Consider the following 14809-nt stretch of genomic DNA (forward strand, 5'->3'; position numbering starts at 1 on the left):
GGGCTGCCATATTTCAAAAGGTGAAAATCCAGACACAAAAGTTGTTGAGCATTTTTCTGGCAAAAGTTATTAAGCTTTTTTTAGTTTTGTTTGTCTATAAAACAAGCTTTGAAAAAGCAATAGCTATACAAGATTTGAACCTCCTATAACAAAGAGTGTTGATTTGCAACTATTGTGGATGTAGACCAGGCATAGGCAAACTTGGCCCTCCAGATGTTTTCGGACTACAACTCCGATCATCCCTAACTAACAGGACCAGTGGTCAGGGATGATGGGAGTTGTAGCCCAAAACATCTGGAGGGCCGAGTTTGCCTATGCCTGATGTAGACTGCTACACGGAAGCAACCGTTCTAGCAGGGCCACTCCACCAGCTCCACTAAAAGACTTGCTTTATCGGGCTCTTCCTGTCCCTGAACAATTCTATTCCATGCTGTCGTTATAGAAATTACTATTTATTTGTTTTTTAAATGGGTATCCTGAGTTTCCTCTTCCTTCCCAAGCCCTTCTTTCTTGTGCATCATGTGTTTTAGACTGTAAGTCTGTAGGCAGGCACTTTCCTGTATTAACTGACTCCATGTAAGTAACCCAGCTGAAGAGCTGGGTAAACATGTTCTAAATAAATCATAAATATAGAACAAATTACTTTATAAAGGAAAGTGTGTACTAAGCACACTGCAGCTGACAGCATTAATAGTGTCATTACAAGTGTTTCACCAAGCATTAGTTAAGTACACACATGCTTTTAAGCATGGGAGCAGCAGCATTAGCTAACGGAATGTCAGTTTTACACTTTCAAATTGCAGTTCAAGTTGTAGGTCATATCTGAAAAATCAGGTTTTACCTTGTCTTTCAGGTCCTTCTCTTCAACATTCTGTACATATTTAATCATATTGTGAATTACTGGATCCAGCATGGGCTGTAAAACAAGAAACAGGCATTCTGTATGGGCTTTCTTGAAATGGGAAACTATTATTCCTGCACCCTTCTGAAGATCAGGGAAGTTTCCCCAAGTGGGATTTAATGTGGTGCAGAAAACAAAAATTGCAACCACTCTTCCCTGAGCATAAGTATATTCCACTCATGCTCAGAACATAAGCCTTATGCTAGTGTTCCATTATTTGACACAAACTATGTACAATTAAAATAGATGTAAGCCAATTTGATGTGAGTATATTTGAAGTAAGGAAGCAAACAAATGAATTATAAAGTGTTGTATCCACTGCTTGCCTGAGTGGAAACTGCTCACTCAACCAATCTTTTCACCCCCGCCCCTGTAGACCCCTGAACAACATCTCTGGAAGGCTTTCCTATGGGCTGTGTCATAGGCAACTCTCCCTAAAATAGGCAAAGGAAGCAAGGTTTTTGTGCCCAATTTCAGACAACACCCCCCTTACAGGTAAACAGCCCATGTTGTTCAATGAAGTCCTCCAGAAAGGCTTTTTAAGTGTCTGTAGGGAGGAGAAAGATCAGTTGTACAAACAACCTTCACATGTGACTGTTAGATACAGTGGTGCCTCGCAAGACGAAATTAATTCGTTCCGCAAGTCTCTTCGTCTTGCGAGTTTTTCGTCTTGCGATGCACGGTTTTCCATAGGAATGCACTGAAAATCAATTAATGCATTCCTATGGAAACCGCCTTCCCCCAACCTCTTCTGGCGGGCGGCATTTTAAAATCGCCCGGGACAGCGGAGGACTTCTCCGCTGTCCGGTGCGATTTAAAAGCCCCTGGGAAGGCAGGCAGGGGGGACAAAGACTTTTGCCCCCCCCCGCCTGCCTTCAGAAAAGGTCCAGGACAGGCGCGGACCTCTCCGCAAGCAGCGGGAGCGCTCCTTGCGGAGAGTTGCAAGCGCGCCCAGGCTTTCCCGCCCCGCCGCCAGGCTTCGGGACATCGTTCCGATGCCGGGCGGCGGGGGGAGGCTTTCTCGCCCCGCCGCCCGGCATCGGGACGATGCCCCGAAGCCGGGCGGCGGGGGGAGGCTTTCTCGCCCCGCCGCCCGGCATCGGGACGATGCCCCGAAGCCGGGCGGCGGGGGGAGGCTTTCCCGCCCCGCCGCCCGGCATCGGGACGATGCCCCGAAGCCGGGCGGCGGGGGGAGGCTTTGCCGCCCCGCCGCCCGGCATCGGGACGATGCCCCGAAGCCGGGCGGCGGGGGGAGGCTTTCTCGCCCCGCCGCCCGGCATCGGGACGATGCCCCGAAGCCGGGCGGCGGGGGGAGGCTTTCCCGCCCCGCCGCCCGGCATCGGGACGATGCCCCGAAGCCGGGCGGCGGGAGGCTTTGCCGCCCCGCCGCCCGGCATCGGGACATGGTTCCGATGCCGGGCGGCGGGGGGAGGCTTTCTTGCCCCGCCGCCCGGCATCGGGACGATGCCCCGAAGCCGGGCGGCGGGGGGAGGCGTTCCTGCCCCGCCGCCCGGCATCGGGACGATGCCCCGATGCCGGGCGGCGGGGGGAGGCTTCAAAAGCCGTCCGGGGGCTTTTAAATCGCCCCGGACAGTCCCGGGGCGATTTAAAAGCCCCCGGTTAGGCAGGCAGGGGGGGCAAAGACTTTTGCCCCCCGCCCGCCTTGGGAAGAGGTCCTGGACCTCTTCCCAAGGCGGGCGGGGGGCAAAAGTTTTTGCCCCCCCTGCCTGCCTTCAAAAGCCGTCCGGGATAGCGGGAAGCGCTTCCCTGCTATCCCGGACCGCTTTTAAAATGCTGGCGGTGGGGAGCAAAGCCTTTCGCCCCCGCCGGCCTTCCTGGACCTCTTCTGAAGTCCGGAGGGGGGAAAAGGCTTTGCTCCCCACCGCCAGCATTTAAAAAAAGGTCCCCGAGATTTCCCTATGGGCTTTCGTCTTGCGATGCAAGCCCATAGGGAAAATCGTCTAGCGAAGCATCGCAAAACCCGAAAAACCCTTTCGTCTTGCGGGTTTTTCGTCTTGCGAGGCATTCGTCTTGCGGGGCACCACTGTACTTCCCAATGTAAAAATAAATACAAATCTATATTGGGGTGGGCAAATGTTAGAATAGGACCTACTGATTGATCTCTGGGTGGGTTAAAGTAGAACAAGGATTTCCAACTCCCAATTGTTTAATAATGGCAGCAAAATGACCCCCCCCCCCATATTCAACTGCTGGAGGAGTGGATTTTTATGTGGAAGGACTGCAAACTCAGTTCTGTCACTAAAAACAAATTCCAGGGTTCAGAATTATTTAATTCTAAGTGTACAAATTGGATCTCACAGTCCGCCCACCTCCAATCTGTCCTATAAAGGTATCTCGCAGATTATCTAGAGTTATCCCAAACTGACTGTTGTTTTTAACAATAATAGCATCAATGTTAATGTGAGCATCATTTGGTGTTATTATATTATTATAATATTATGAGTTTCAAAACAAGTATTTTGCAGATTCATTACCTGAAAAACAAACATAAGGCATAGGGCAATGAACCACACTTGTTTCACTTTTTTTAAAAAAGCTCAGAGCAAGTTACTAATTGTACATAATTTTAAAGAGAAAGTTACCTGTACTACCGAAGAATTGAGATACTCTGCGCAAACCCCCAAAGGCTGAACTAAAGAAGATACTGCCTAGAAGAAAGAGAAAGCATTTAAGAACATACACAGAACAGACTCGAGGCAAATACCACAAGAAGGGACCAAACTGGTCCCTAGCATATGAGACTAAGACAAGAGAATGGTATTTGATAAAACAGACAGATGAACATGGCTAGTATAGTTTTGGTTGACAACAGCAGCAGCAAATACAGCCTAAAGGTAATGCAATGAAGCACATCAATTCACACTACAGTTTTAGAAGTTGTGATTGCTTCACCCAGCACATCTTGAGACTAAAATATTACTTCAGTTCCACAACAGCAGAAAATTCATAAGTATTGAACAAGAGCCATCTACTGTGAAAGATTCATAAAACAAAGGGAAGTGATCTGGATTTTAACTTACCCCAAGTTCAATATCTTCTGAATGAAGCTTAGACTGAATTGCAGAAAATCCACCTAATTCTGCAAACTAAATAAGTATACAAACAACACCGTCAAAGACATGAACTATATAAATAAAAGTAGTGTGATAGGTCTCAGAAACAGGCATGAATAGATGAGCATTTCCTTCAGTTGTCCACCACAGGAAAGTGTATCAGTAAGGTATGCTGAGTCTAAGGATTTTACTACTTCAGTAATGGAGGTAAAGGTACAACAATTCATGAGAATGAATTGGAAGGATAGGAAAACTACTAGTGCAGTTTTCTCTGTCAAAGACTTATATTTTTCTGAAGTTCACCTAGAACACTCAGTTCAATGGCATTTCACAGGTAAATTGACGACAAATCCCTTTAAGAGGTAAAACTATTTTTCCATATGCATCATACATTTCTTCTTACTCTATTACAGCTCCAGATAAATGATGAAAACTGACACATGAACATTTTGCAAGAATAATGCTGCATACATGCACATGTGTGCACACACATACAAAATGAGCCTTGGAAGCTTCTCTACAGAACTCTAGCCTCTCCCTCATATTTGGTGCTAAAAATACTCATCCTGCTGACAAAAACATTCACCTCTCCCATTGTACAAGTGATATCCGCTCTTCATTTCCCTTCAAATACTTCCCATTCCCTTCAGTTACCACTATAAATTCATCCACTGGATATCATTTAAAAATACATGCCTATATATGGTCCTCATTCTTCCAGTGCTAACATCCTTCACTGACAAAAGTCCTCTTGCTTTAAATTACAGCCCATTCATTCTCTTTTGTGATCTCCCTGAATATAGACATGGTGCTAACTCTTCCACTTCAGATCCTTCCTCAAATGTATCTTATTTTCCCCGTATGTCTTTTGACCAACACTTTCACCCTTATTTCCAACTTAATCTCAGCTTAAATATTTTTAACTGTATTGCTTCACAGTCATTCTTCTCATCCTCTTTTCGTCCCCCACCCCACCCCAGGAACTGGTTTTATTTTTGTTTAATGAGAGTCTTTATAGTGCCCTATATGTGCAGATGGTTCAGAATAAATAATGCTTTATCATTTACTTACCCTATTCACTAAGTCCACTAGCCATCCATGTGGTTCCTAGCCAATAGAGATGTTAACAAATTAGTAGCATTTCCCCCACAAGGATACTTTGTAAAATAATGGTGTTTTAATTGTGTGTTTCATTTAGAGCTCTAGATTACTTCATGCATGACTGGTCACTGCAAATACAACACATGCACTGCCTGCCGACAACTGCTCAGATAAGGCACATAACATTTCTCGATGAGATGGTTAGCACTATCCACTTCCCAAACATTGCCTAACCCATTATAATATATTATGATCTATGATTCTATGGCAAGATTAGGATATGGAGTTGGTGACACAGAATCAGTTATATTTATAATCCATAATGGAGTAGAAGGGTTTTTTATTTTTTAAGGAATGAAATTAGAAGCAATATTTTGGCACCAATAAGCTCAATGCTGCAAAGGTGTCTAAAAAGTCTCATGACCGAATTTTTATTTATCCATATATCACTTCCTTATATCACTTCCTTAGCCACTATTCAGATCTAAAAGGACTGGAAATTATCACACCCATACGACAGTCTAAACCACAGCTACAGTGCGGTCACCACTAAGACCTAGAAGAGAGCACTGTGGTTGGAGTGGTAATTAAACCCTTATTATAGTCAAAGTAGCAGAAATAATAGCACACCAAAGGCTACTGTCAATGAGACAGATTGATAAATTGTTAGATATGGGAAAGGGGGTGGGGAGGGAATGGCAATGTTTATTTCAAGTGACACACATACTGCACTAAAACACAACTTAAATTCTGTCTGACTTCCAGTAAGAGACCTGAAGTGTACACATTTACCTTCTGGAAAGTAGATATGGGTGAGACAGCATACATATTGCCCTCTCCAAATACTTCTGCCCAGTTCCTTTGGCATACTTTCATTCGGTTCTTGAAATGGTACTCATTATCAGGATTAAGAGCCTACAGTGAAAGGTGTGACAAGAAAGCAGACATATAGGATTAGCAATTTCCCAATGTAAAACACATTTGGATCAAGTGGCTTTTCATCAGGTTTTCCTTCCTAGGAAACAAAAGTGTTTGAACACCAAGAAGTACATACACTTTTGCAGAAGCAGGACCAGAACTTCAGAGTGAAGAAATAGAAGACATGGTTTTAGTATCTCAAAACCAATTTTCTTTGACAAAACACTGGGTGGCTATTGGAGCCTAGACTGGCGAAATGCATTGCTTCGGATTTTGTTCAAGTATATATTAACACGGATGCTTAACTTTGGCTTTTAAAATGAAAAGTGAAATATTGTGAGTGAAACCTCAAAAAGCAGCCCTATACTAGGTTAGAATGTTTGCTCATCCGCTCTAGTATGGTCTATTCTGACAAGCACCAGCTCTTCAGGGTTCCAGACAGAGGGAGATCTTTCCCATTGCCTACCATCTGAACTTTCTAACTGAAGATGCCAGAAATTGAACCTGGGATCTTGAGATTGCAGACTATGTGCTCTACCACTGAGATATGGTCACTCCCTCTTCACATTTCTTAAAAACAGTAAATTGACAAGTTTAAAGTCATTGCAGACAGTGGAATACCAAGTGTCAAAGCGAAGTATGAACATACATCTTGCTAAGTAATTAATTACATTCTCTATAGTTTAGAACCTAAGTGGTTTGAATTTCCAAATATACAGGAAAGCCAAGGTTTGGAGCAGTTCTTGGAAAATGACACAACAGCCATAACTATGGTTTGTCAGTTCAGACATGGCAAACCAGAATAGTACAAGCCATGGTTCAAAAAACCACTTCAAACTAGGTTTCTTATTCTGGTTCAATGGGTGATGTCTTGTCAATTCAGTATGTCTTGTCAATTCAATATGTCTTGTCAATTCAAACATCACACTAAGTCATAGTTAAAAGCTTCCTTAATAATGATTTGGCGGAATGTATTGAGTATGCAAATATAACCAAGAAATGTCTTTTCTAGATTTTACATTTTAATAAGCCATGCGTTTAGGATGAACAGATGTTCAGTTGTAAGATTTTCATGCTGAATAGCCTTGAGATCAGGTAACTGCAATACCATTGTGAGTACAGCGAGAAGACCAACAGGGATAGGATCTTGCTTTATCCTCTCTGCAGCCAGATCTACTAGTAGCATCAACATGTTGTAGATTCCCTCATGGATTTCGGTACCCCATTTATGAACAGCGCTCGATGTCAACAGCTGCAAAGGAGCACAGTATGTGTTAAAATGCTGACATGGATCTACAAGGGGGGGAAAAGAGTACCTTTTTGCTAGCCTTGAAATGCTTTTGGAGCTATCTATTTAGCAACAAACAACTTCTGAAGGCAGATTTTAATCCTGGAAATAACAGCCGGCATCTACCTTAGCTCCCCATCCCAGTTTTAAGAAGATTCCATTTTTAGGCATAGAATATTTAGAGAACACAATATCTTCAATACATTCCAAGACCAGAGGTCGCTAGGAGAACATCTTCACTTGGCATAACCTCACTAATCCACTTTAAAAAACCCCAAACAAAGTCCTGTCCTTATTCCTACAAACTTTTCTCAATAGCCCCGTTCTCCTGTCCCCATTTGCTGTCCCAATAAAAAATGACCTATTTTGTAGAACACCACAAAATTACTGCAACATGCAAAAGAAAAATCAAATGCAGCTCTCAAATCTGCAAATTTGAAGTGCAATAGCACAATAGTATTTGTCAACCATGTCCATTATTGTAACTTGCCTTCTTCCTCCTTACTTGCTACAGTATCAGAATGTAGCAAGCTGCCACTTTATGAGTTATATACCGCCTACTCTCCTATCTACAGCACTAGATAGAATCCACTGTAATTTTCTCTTACACCTACCTTTTTAAATGCTTCAGGCATACATCTGTCCATAAACCTCCTGCAGTTTTCATCAGAATCCGAAAGCCCTTATTTAACAGAGGAAAAAAGGAGGTTAGGATCCTGCAAAGTTTTGTAAGCTACGGACTGAAGCTCACAGGGCTACCCAAACAAGATTTTTGTTGGTTCACACAAACACCACTACTGCATACCAATTATTTTAATAATGAAGAAACTCAAAGAAGTTATAGTTTTAATAAGGAGAAATGAATGAAATAAAACAGTGCAGATTTCTAAAAGTCAACACAGAAGCAACAATGCTTTCTAAAGCTCCATATTTTTGTGCTTAAAAGGGGCAAGGTATTGCTCACAAAGGCCAGGATCCAGAATACTATGAACAAAGGAGACTTTAGATGTTTTCTTATTCAACTGTGGGACTTTCAAAAGTAGTTTATGACATGGCACTGGAGTCAGAAATTCTATGAGGGTAGTTCACATGAGACAGAACAGCTCTATGGATCCCAGGCAGAGTTTGCTGGCTGGCACACTAGAACATTACAGCAATGGTAATAAAAGCTAAGCATTGCTCTGTTTTCTCTGTGGATGCAGATGCTTCCAGCTGGAGTGTATGCAGTTATCAGTGACATAAATGCTCTTCACTTCATCTGAAGCATCAAGATGAAAAACGGGGAAGGGGGAGAGATCATACTCAAGAGCAGAAGACTCAATCCCCAACCTAGGAACTATTTTGTTTCTTTAATGGTGTTTACTGTCAAACCCTTGGGAAAGGATACAGACATTTCTGAGCACATCAGATGTGCCACACACCATCTGCGGCAGAAGTAAGCAGGCAATGCTTCGTGCTGAACAGCTGCAATTTAGCTATAATTTCATGATGATACTGATTATGCACAGACAACTTAAATAGTTCCCTGAAGCACAGGTCTTGCAGCATCACTTATCATCCTGAGTAAGCATCATTGCACAAAGCACATGCTGTAAACCTGAAGGGTGCAAATGCAGACTGCTTATGTTTACAGGGCTGCACTAGACCGAGGTACACATCTGCACTGTAAACAAAAGATTACACATTCAACCAGCATCTATAAGAACTTCCTTTCAAATGGAGGCCCAATGCATATCCTGTGACTTGGTGCTTTTCCACAGCATGTAAAATCAGAAGAGCCAATATGTGCAGGCATGCATAGAATGTATTTATTTATAAGGCTTTGGCTGTAATGCCAGCGTCCTCAATGTGGTTTTTGTGTGCAATAGCACCTGTGAAAGCCTCTCTCAATGTCAGTGAAAGCCTCTGTACTCCCCATACCCCATACCATGCTATGACTTCACTCCCTGCCCCTTCAGAAGTAAGAAGAGAGTGATTTCTGCTTGGAAAAGAAAGCTGAGAGGGGAAGTGGGAGGAGTGCCATTCCCACTTCCTCTTCAAACTCTTTTGTTTTCTAGCCTGAAATCACTATCCAAGGAGAACACAGAGTGACCAGGAGAAAAAGTGTTTTGTAAAAAAGAAGTAAGAGGGAGCTAAGAAAAGAGGGACCTAGCAAGGGAGAGAAAGGAAGGAACAGAACACTGTGTGTAGGTTTTGTCCTTCTCTCGGGGGGTGGCGGTTCTGTATTTTTATTTTTAAATTCTTGTTTCAACTTCTTTCCTCTCTGAAGCAGTTTGTATTTATCACTCTCCCCTTCCCAACCTTTTCCTCTCTGGTCATCTACATTTTTTTGTTTGTTTATTTCCCATACTTTCCTGGCCACCGGTGTCTGCATTTGACTCTGGGGTTTGTGCGCCTTTACTTGTTTTTTCTTCCTCCAGGCCTGCCTACCTCCTTCCCAGGAGACATACAATGTAAGCAAGTCGCAGGGTGGGGTTGGGGGTTAGAGACATACTTTCCAAAAATTGTGACTAGGCATGACACTCACAGCAGTCGTGTTATGACCTGCAGCCTTCTCTGCCCTGCCCGCTCCACAGCAGCAATTTTGTGGTGTTCTTCACAACACCTTTTGAAAATGCCAAATATGCCCAGGGGCCCAGGAAAGCTAGGGACCCTGTTGTAAATCAATGCAGACAGCTGATTGCTCCCATATCTGTAAGACAGTAATTCTTAACCTGTCCACTTGTACCCTCCTCAATGTATTCCTCTTTCTGAGGCCCCATTTCAGATGAAATATTTTTTTTATCCCAACAATTTGCATTTGCTCTGATTTAATAATAAAGGAAAGTGCCTCTGAGTTCACGAACAGTTAATTTCCCTTATCCCTTAACTAAGGCACATTTCATTAAGAATCTATGTGATCAGTGGGAAGGGGAAAATCTAGGGCACACAACTCCAGTCCTATACAGGTCTGAACCTCAGCAGGGCCCCACTGCTCTTGGCACACTCTGTAAGGCTGGATAACATGCATTTCTCATCATACAAGGTTCACTTTATTCTCTCCCTCTTCACTTCCACTTCTACAAAGAAGGCGCAACACCTTTACACTCCTGTGATGCAATAAAAGGAATCTGAGTGAGCCTTCCATTCACCCTTAAGTGCTTGCAGGCAGTCTCCAAACATGTTCAGTTTAGTGTGCGGAGATAGCTTATATAGTCACTGGCTCATTCTATACAGCTGAATCACCCCCAACTGTGCACCACACACACAAAAAGGCAAAAAGCTAGGTTATCCTCTGTCACCAATAAAACAAGTTTTCTCAGCTTTTGTTGCCTGTGTCTGACCATATGCACCAACATTCTAAGCTCAGTAATGTCTACATTGTCTGGCAGTGGTTCTACAGGGTTACAGGAGTCTTTCCTCAGATTACCTGAAAGATGCCAGATATTGATTTTGGGGTCTTTTGCATGCAAAGCACATACTCTACCCATAACATTTGCCCCTTCCCTTATGTAGAGATGACATGCTGCTTCCTCACCCCCCCTTTAACTTTTAGCATCATCAAAAGCTCAGGGGTGAAATCCAAATAAGAAGTTCTCCTGACACAAAGATTTCTTCTTTTCAAGGGAACTTGTCTCCCCATGCTATCTCCCCAAATCTGATCCAGAGGGTTCAGGCTATCCTCAGAACACATTTAAGGGGCACACAGGCAGAGAGGTTCTGTTGTGCAATCTAATTTGTTGCATACCACCCCAGAAGTGTAGTCAATTAGATCCTCCACACCAGCTAAGCAAAGAGATTCCCAAGAGTTCATTGGAGACTTAAATTACGAGGCAGGGGCTCTACGAGTTTGGAAGCTCCAATAAAATAAAGGCCCTAGTAAGGATTTAGATTCCTGAAATGAGGAAAAAGAAGGTGTGCACACACATACAGATCTAAGGCACAGTTATCAGTGATGCCACTGGAACCATTTTTGTGCCTCCCTTTGCAAATACCTTTCCAAGTTCCCTTTCTATGTGCCAAGCAGAAATAACTAGAAAATAATTGCTGGACACGGTTCCCTTCAAGAAGAGGTTACGGGACGCAAGTGGCGCTGTGGTCTAAACCACTGAGCCTAGGACTTGCCGATTAGAAAGCTGGCGGTTCGAATCCCCGCGACGGGGTGAGCTCCCGTTGCTCGGTCCCAGCTCCTGCCAACCTAGCAGTTCGAAAGCACATCAAAGTGCAAGTAGGTACTGTTCAGGCGGGAAGGTAAACGGCGTTTCTGTGTGCTGCTCTGGTTTCACCAGAAGTGGTTTAGTCATGCTGGCCAGATGACCCAGAAAAACTGTCTGTGGACAAACGTCGGCTCCCTTGGCCAGTGAAGCAAGATGAGTGCCACAACCCCAGGGTCGTTCACGACTGGACTTAACTGTCAGGGGTCCTTTACCTTTTTTAATTGCTGGGTATTCCACAGTTTGAGAAACTGGTTTTCAGAAGACTTTGTGATTTTTTTTCATAATGAGAAAAGACCAATCTCTTTCCACACCCCCACCACAACTTAACTAACACCAAATAATGACCTTTAGCATCACATGCATACACTCTTCCAAGTGTGCAAAAGTTCCACTGAAATGTTGCAGACTAGTGTTTCTGCCATGTAATTATACTGCAATTATACTACAAGCATTTCCATATCAAAAAGCATTACTACTAGCCTTTTTAAATTAGCAGCTCATTTTCTATAATTGACTGAAGAGCCCTGCTCTTGGCAATATGTTTAAGCAAGTTTAGAAAATAAAATTTCATTTTTACCCCAATATTTGAGCATACCAGCCTATTCAATAGTTTGTTAACCACCAAACAAAATAATATTTAAGAAGGGATATAGTTGTGCCTGTCTTCACATGTTCTAAAGATCACCTATAATTCAAAAGTGATTCTGAAACATTCGATTAAAAGGTGAAAGCATCAACCTAAAAATGCACAGCACTCTACTGAAGCCAAGAGAGTCATACTACTTCCAACAAGAAAAGATTTTGTTAATTAAACACCTGTTACCAACATGCAACGTGGAAAAAAGGTGAAGCCAAAAGCTATTTGAGTAGACAAGTTTTTACTGTCAAGTCATCATTATTAATATAAAAGTCAACATTTCTATAATGCTACTTTAAAAAAAAGGTTGCAACTTACCCAGCCTTGCAAGATAAGTGGATGCAATTAAACACTTGCCAAGAGATTCTTCCCGCTTATATGGAATGGACCAGTGATCTGTTAATACTCTGCTCTCCAGTTCATAAAGATTTGTTGTAGGAAACTCGATACCTTCTCCAGAGCAGTTCCCATTTTCGTCATTTTTCTGTTGAAAAGAAGCCACAGTTAGTTGTTCTAGTTACTGGCTGTTATAAAAAGGGATTGTAGCAGACCCATACCAGAAAACCTGACATTCCAACTACAAAACAACCCCTGTGCAACAGAAATTCTACTTCTTAACTCAGAAAACAAAGCCTATTTGCTGTCCTCTTTTCCCACCATTTCTTCACCCAGCAGAAAAATAAGGAAGTGCCAGAAAAAGTAGGGAGGATTAATGCAGAATCTAGCACTGTGACATATATATGCACAGTGGTGAGACAGATGAACTACCATCATTGACTTAAAAGTTTTCCTAGATTACTGAATCAAAAGTCTGGAAAGGATTGAAGGACATTATTCCAATCATTTTCAAACCAAAAAGAAATCACCTAATTATTTAAAAGATATAAAATACAACTTCTGATAATCACATAATTGATCCAACATGCTAACAATGAAGTATTAATTGCCCATCCACAGATCTGATCATACCAGACCCACAAGCCGGCCACTCTAGTAAGGTTCTGCTTCCCCACTATGCAACAAAAATGCAGCTTCTTCTAATAATATAAGAGCGCAAGCCAATCTATGCCAACATTCTGCCCCTACAGTGCCCCATCAGATACCTATGGAAACCCCCAAGCAGAACATGAGCACAAGAGCATTTTCCGGTTTATGACCCAAAGCAACTGGTATTCAGAGGCATACTGCCAATCACACAGGAGACAATAACTATACAGCCATTATAATGAGCAATCACTAATAGTTTTACCTTGGTACCAACCTCTGCTTTGTGGCAGGAAGATATGTAAGAATATACAGCTACCATAGTTCTGCATTACAGTGGATGTGTACACTGACTGTGCCTCTCTTTTCTGCCTTTACTGGACTACTCACCTGTCCAAGATCATAATGCATACAAGAAGTAAGTGCACCACTTCTGAGGTAAGAAAGAAAAGCATGAAAAAGACCATCACCATGCTGAAGAGCAGCTAGACCTACAACTTTGTGAAGAGCTCTTTCCACACTGAAAGGCTTACAGCTATCACATCTGCATCTACATAGGGATATGACAATCATATCAAACAAATCAATATTGATCTATTTGGCCTTGAACTTATCTTCTCCTTTATATCTAAATAACCAAATCATCACTACTGCAGTGAACAAGGAAACAGAGAACACCCTAATCTCAAAACAAAGTTTAGTTTAGAATCTTTACAGGTATCTATTTTTTCTTTAGGTTACCGTAGGAGTGCCTTATCTAGTTTATAAACCATTCTGCTATAGTTACTTTCTAATTATTTTTCACATTTTCAGCAAAAGATTCTGAAATCCATAGGTACAGATCTACAAGGCTGAGGTGGATTCCCATAAGGGGGAAATAAAAGCAAACAAAGAGCAAGATGGTATCTGACCCACCTCCCAACTAATGTTGCCCGTGTGGACAGCACATTTATTCAACTTATTTATAGTAAAGCAAATAAGGTCATTTATGCCACTTTCTCATCAGTTTCATTTCCTATGGAGCCATTTCTACAAACAGAAAGCACATAACCCACATTTCATTTTATAAATCCCTGCTCTCTCCCCATTCCCCAAACACCACTTAAATTTACCTACTTCCATCTAGCAGGCCTAACAATTCAAATCATTTGTTACAATTAATGAAGAGAGGCTTTAACTTTATTATTATTATTGCGAACAAATAGCTTGAACACCCTAGGTCTAAAGGCATTCAATGCTGCTCAAAGCAGTGGAGCCTATGAAATCCTTCACCATGTACAAGACTGGGTAGTAAGCGCTGACCATTGTTCAGCTTGAGATTTAACCTTTTTTAAAAGTGCCAACAGGATGCAAATTGATGCCAAGCATGGATCTAACAATAAAACTCTCATGGACACACATAGCTACCACAAAAAGACCAAAACCATGACTCACTGCACACTGGCTAGTCAGTGAGCAGGCTATTTTCGATCATTGTATGTACTTGGACAAGGTTCAAAACTTGTGAACTAGTAGTCACAGGTTGTTTTTCCACTACCACTCCACTGTCTCATTTATTGCTTTCATTTCCTGGTCTAACAAGCACTCTCTCTGTATTAAAAACAACTGCACATTCATAAAATAATGCTTCCTATCTGAGAATGAACATTAAGTGCTGTGGAACAGGAAACTATTATCTAGGAAAGCAACAACAAACTGAAAGCACGGATA

At 42.3% G+C, this 14809-nt stretch overlaps 1 protein-coding gene across 2 annotated transcripts in view; it reads right to left on the reverse strand.

The window, feature by feature from the left end:
• USP24 (ubiquitin specific peptidase 24) overlaps window positions 1-14809 on the reverse strand; it is a 78459-nt gene that overhangs the window by 54533 nt on the left and 9117 nt on the right. For both annotated transcript variants that reach the window (XM_081915667.1, XM_081915668.1), the window contains exons 2-9: window positions 12434-12599; window positions 7897-7964; window positions 7103-7246; window positions 5869-5991; window positions 5047-5082; window positions 3943-4008; window positions 3505-3570; window positions 842-916 (exon numbers count right to left, since the gene is read on the reverse strand). In XM_081915667.1, the coding sequence (XP_081771793.1) occupies window positions 842-916; window positions 3505-3570; window positions 3943-4008; window positions 5047-5082; window positions 5869-5991; window positions 7103-7246; window positions 7897-7964; window positions 12434-12599 (744 nt within the window). The remainder of the gene's footprint in view (window positions 1-841; window positions 917-3504; window positions 3571-3942; window positions 4009-5046; window positions 5083-5868; window positions 5992-7102; window positions 7247-7896; window positions 7965-12433; window positions 12600-14809) is intronic.

Source organism: Podarcis melisellensis (genome assembly GCF_964234715.1).
Source record: "Podarcis melisellensis genome assembly, chromosome: 6".
NCBI classification, from domain to species: Eukaryota; Metazoa; Chordata; class Lepidosauria; order Squamata; family Lacertidae; genus Podarcis; species Podarcis melisellensis.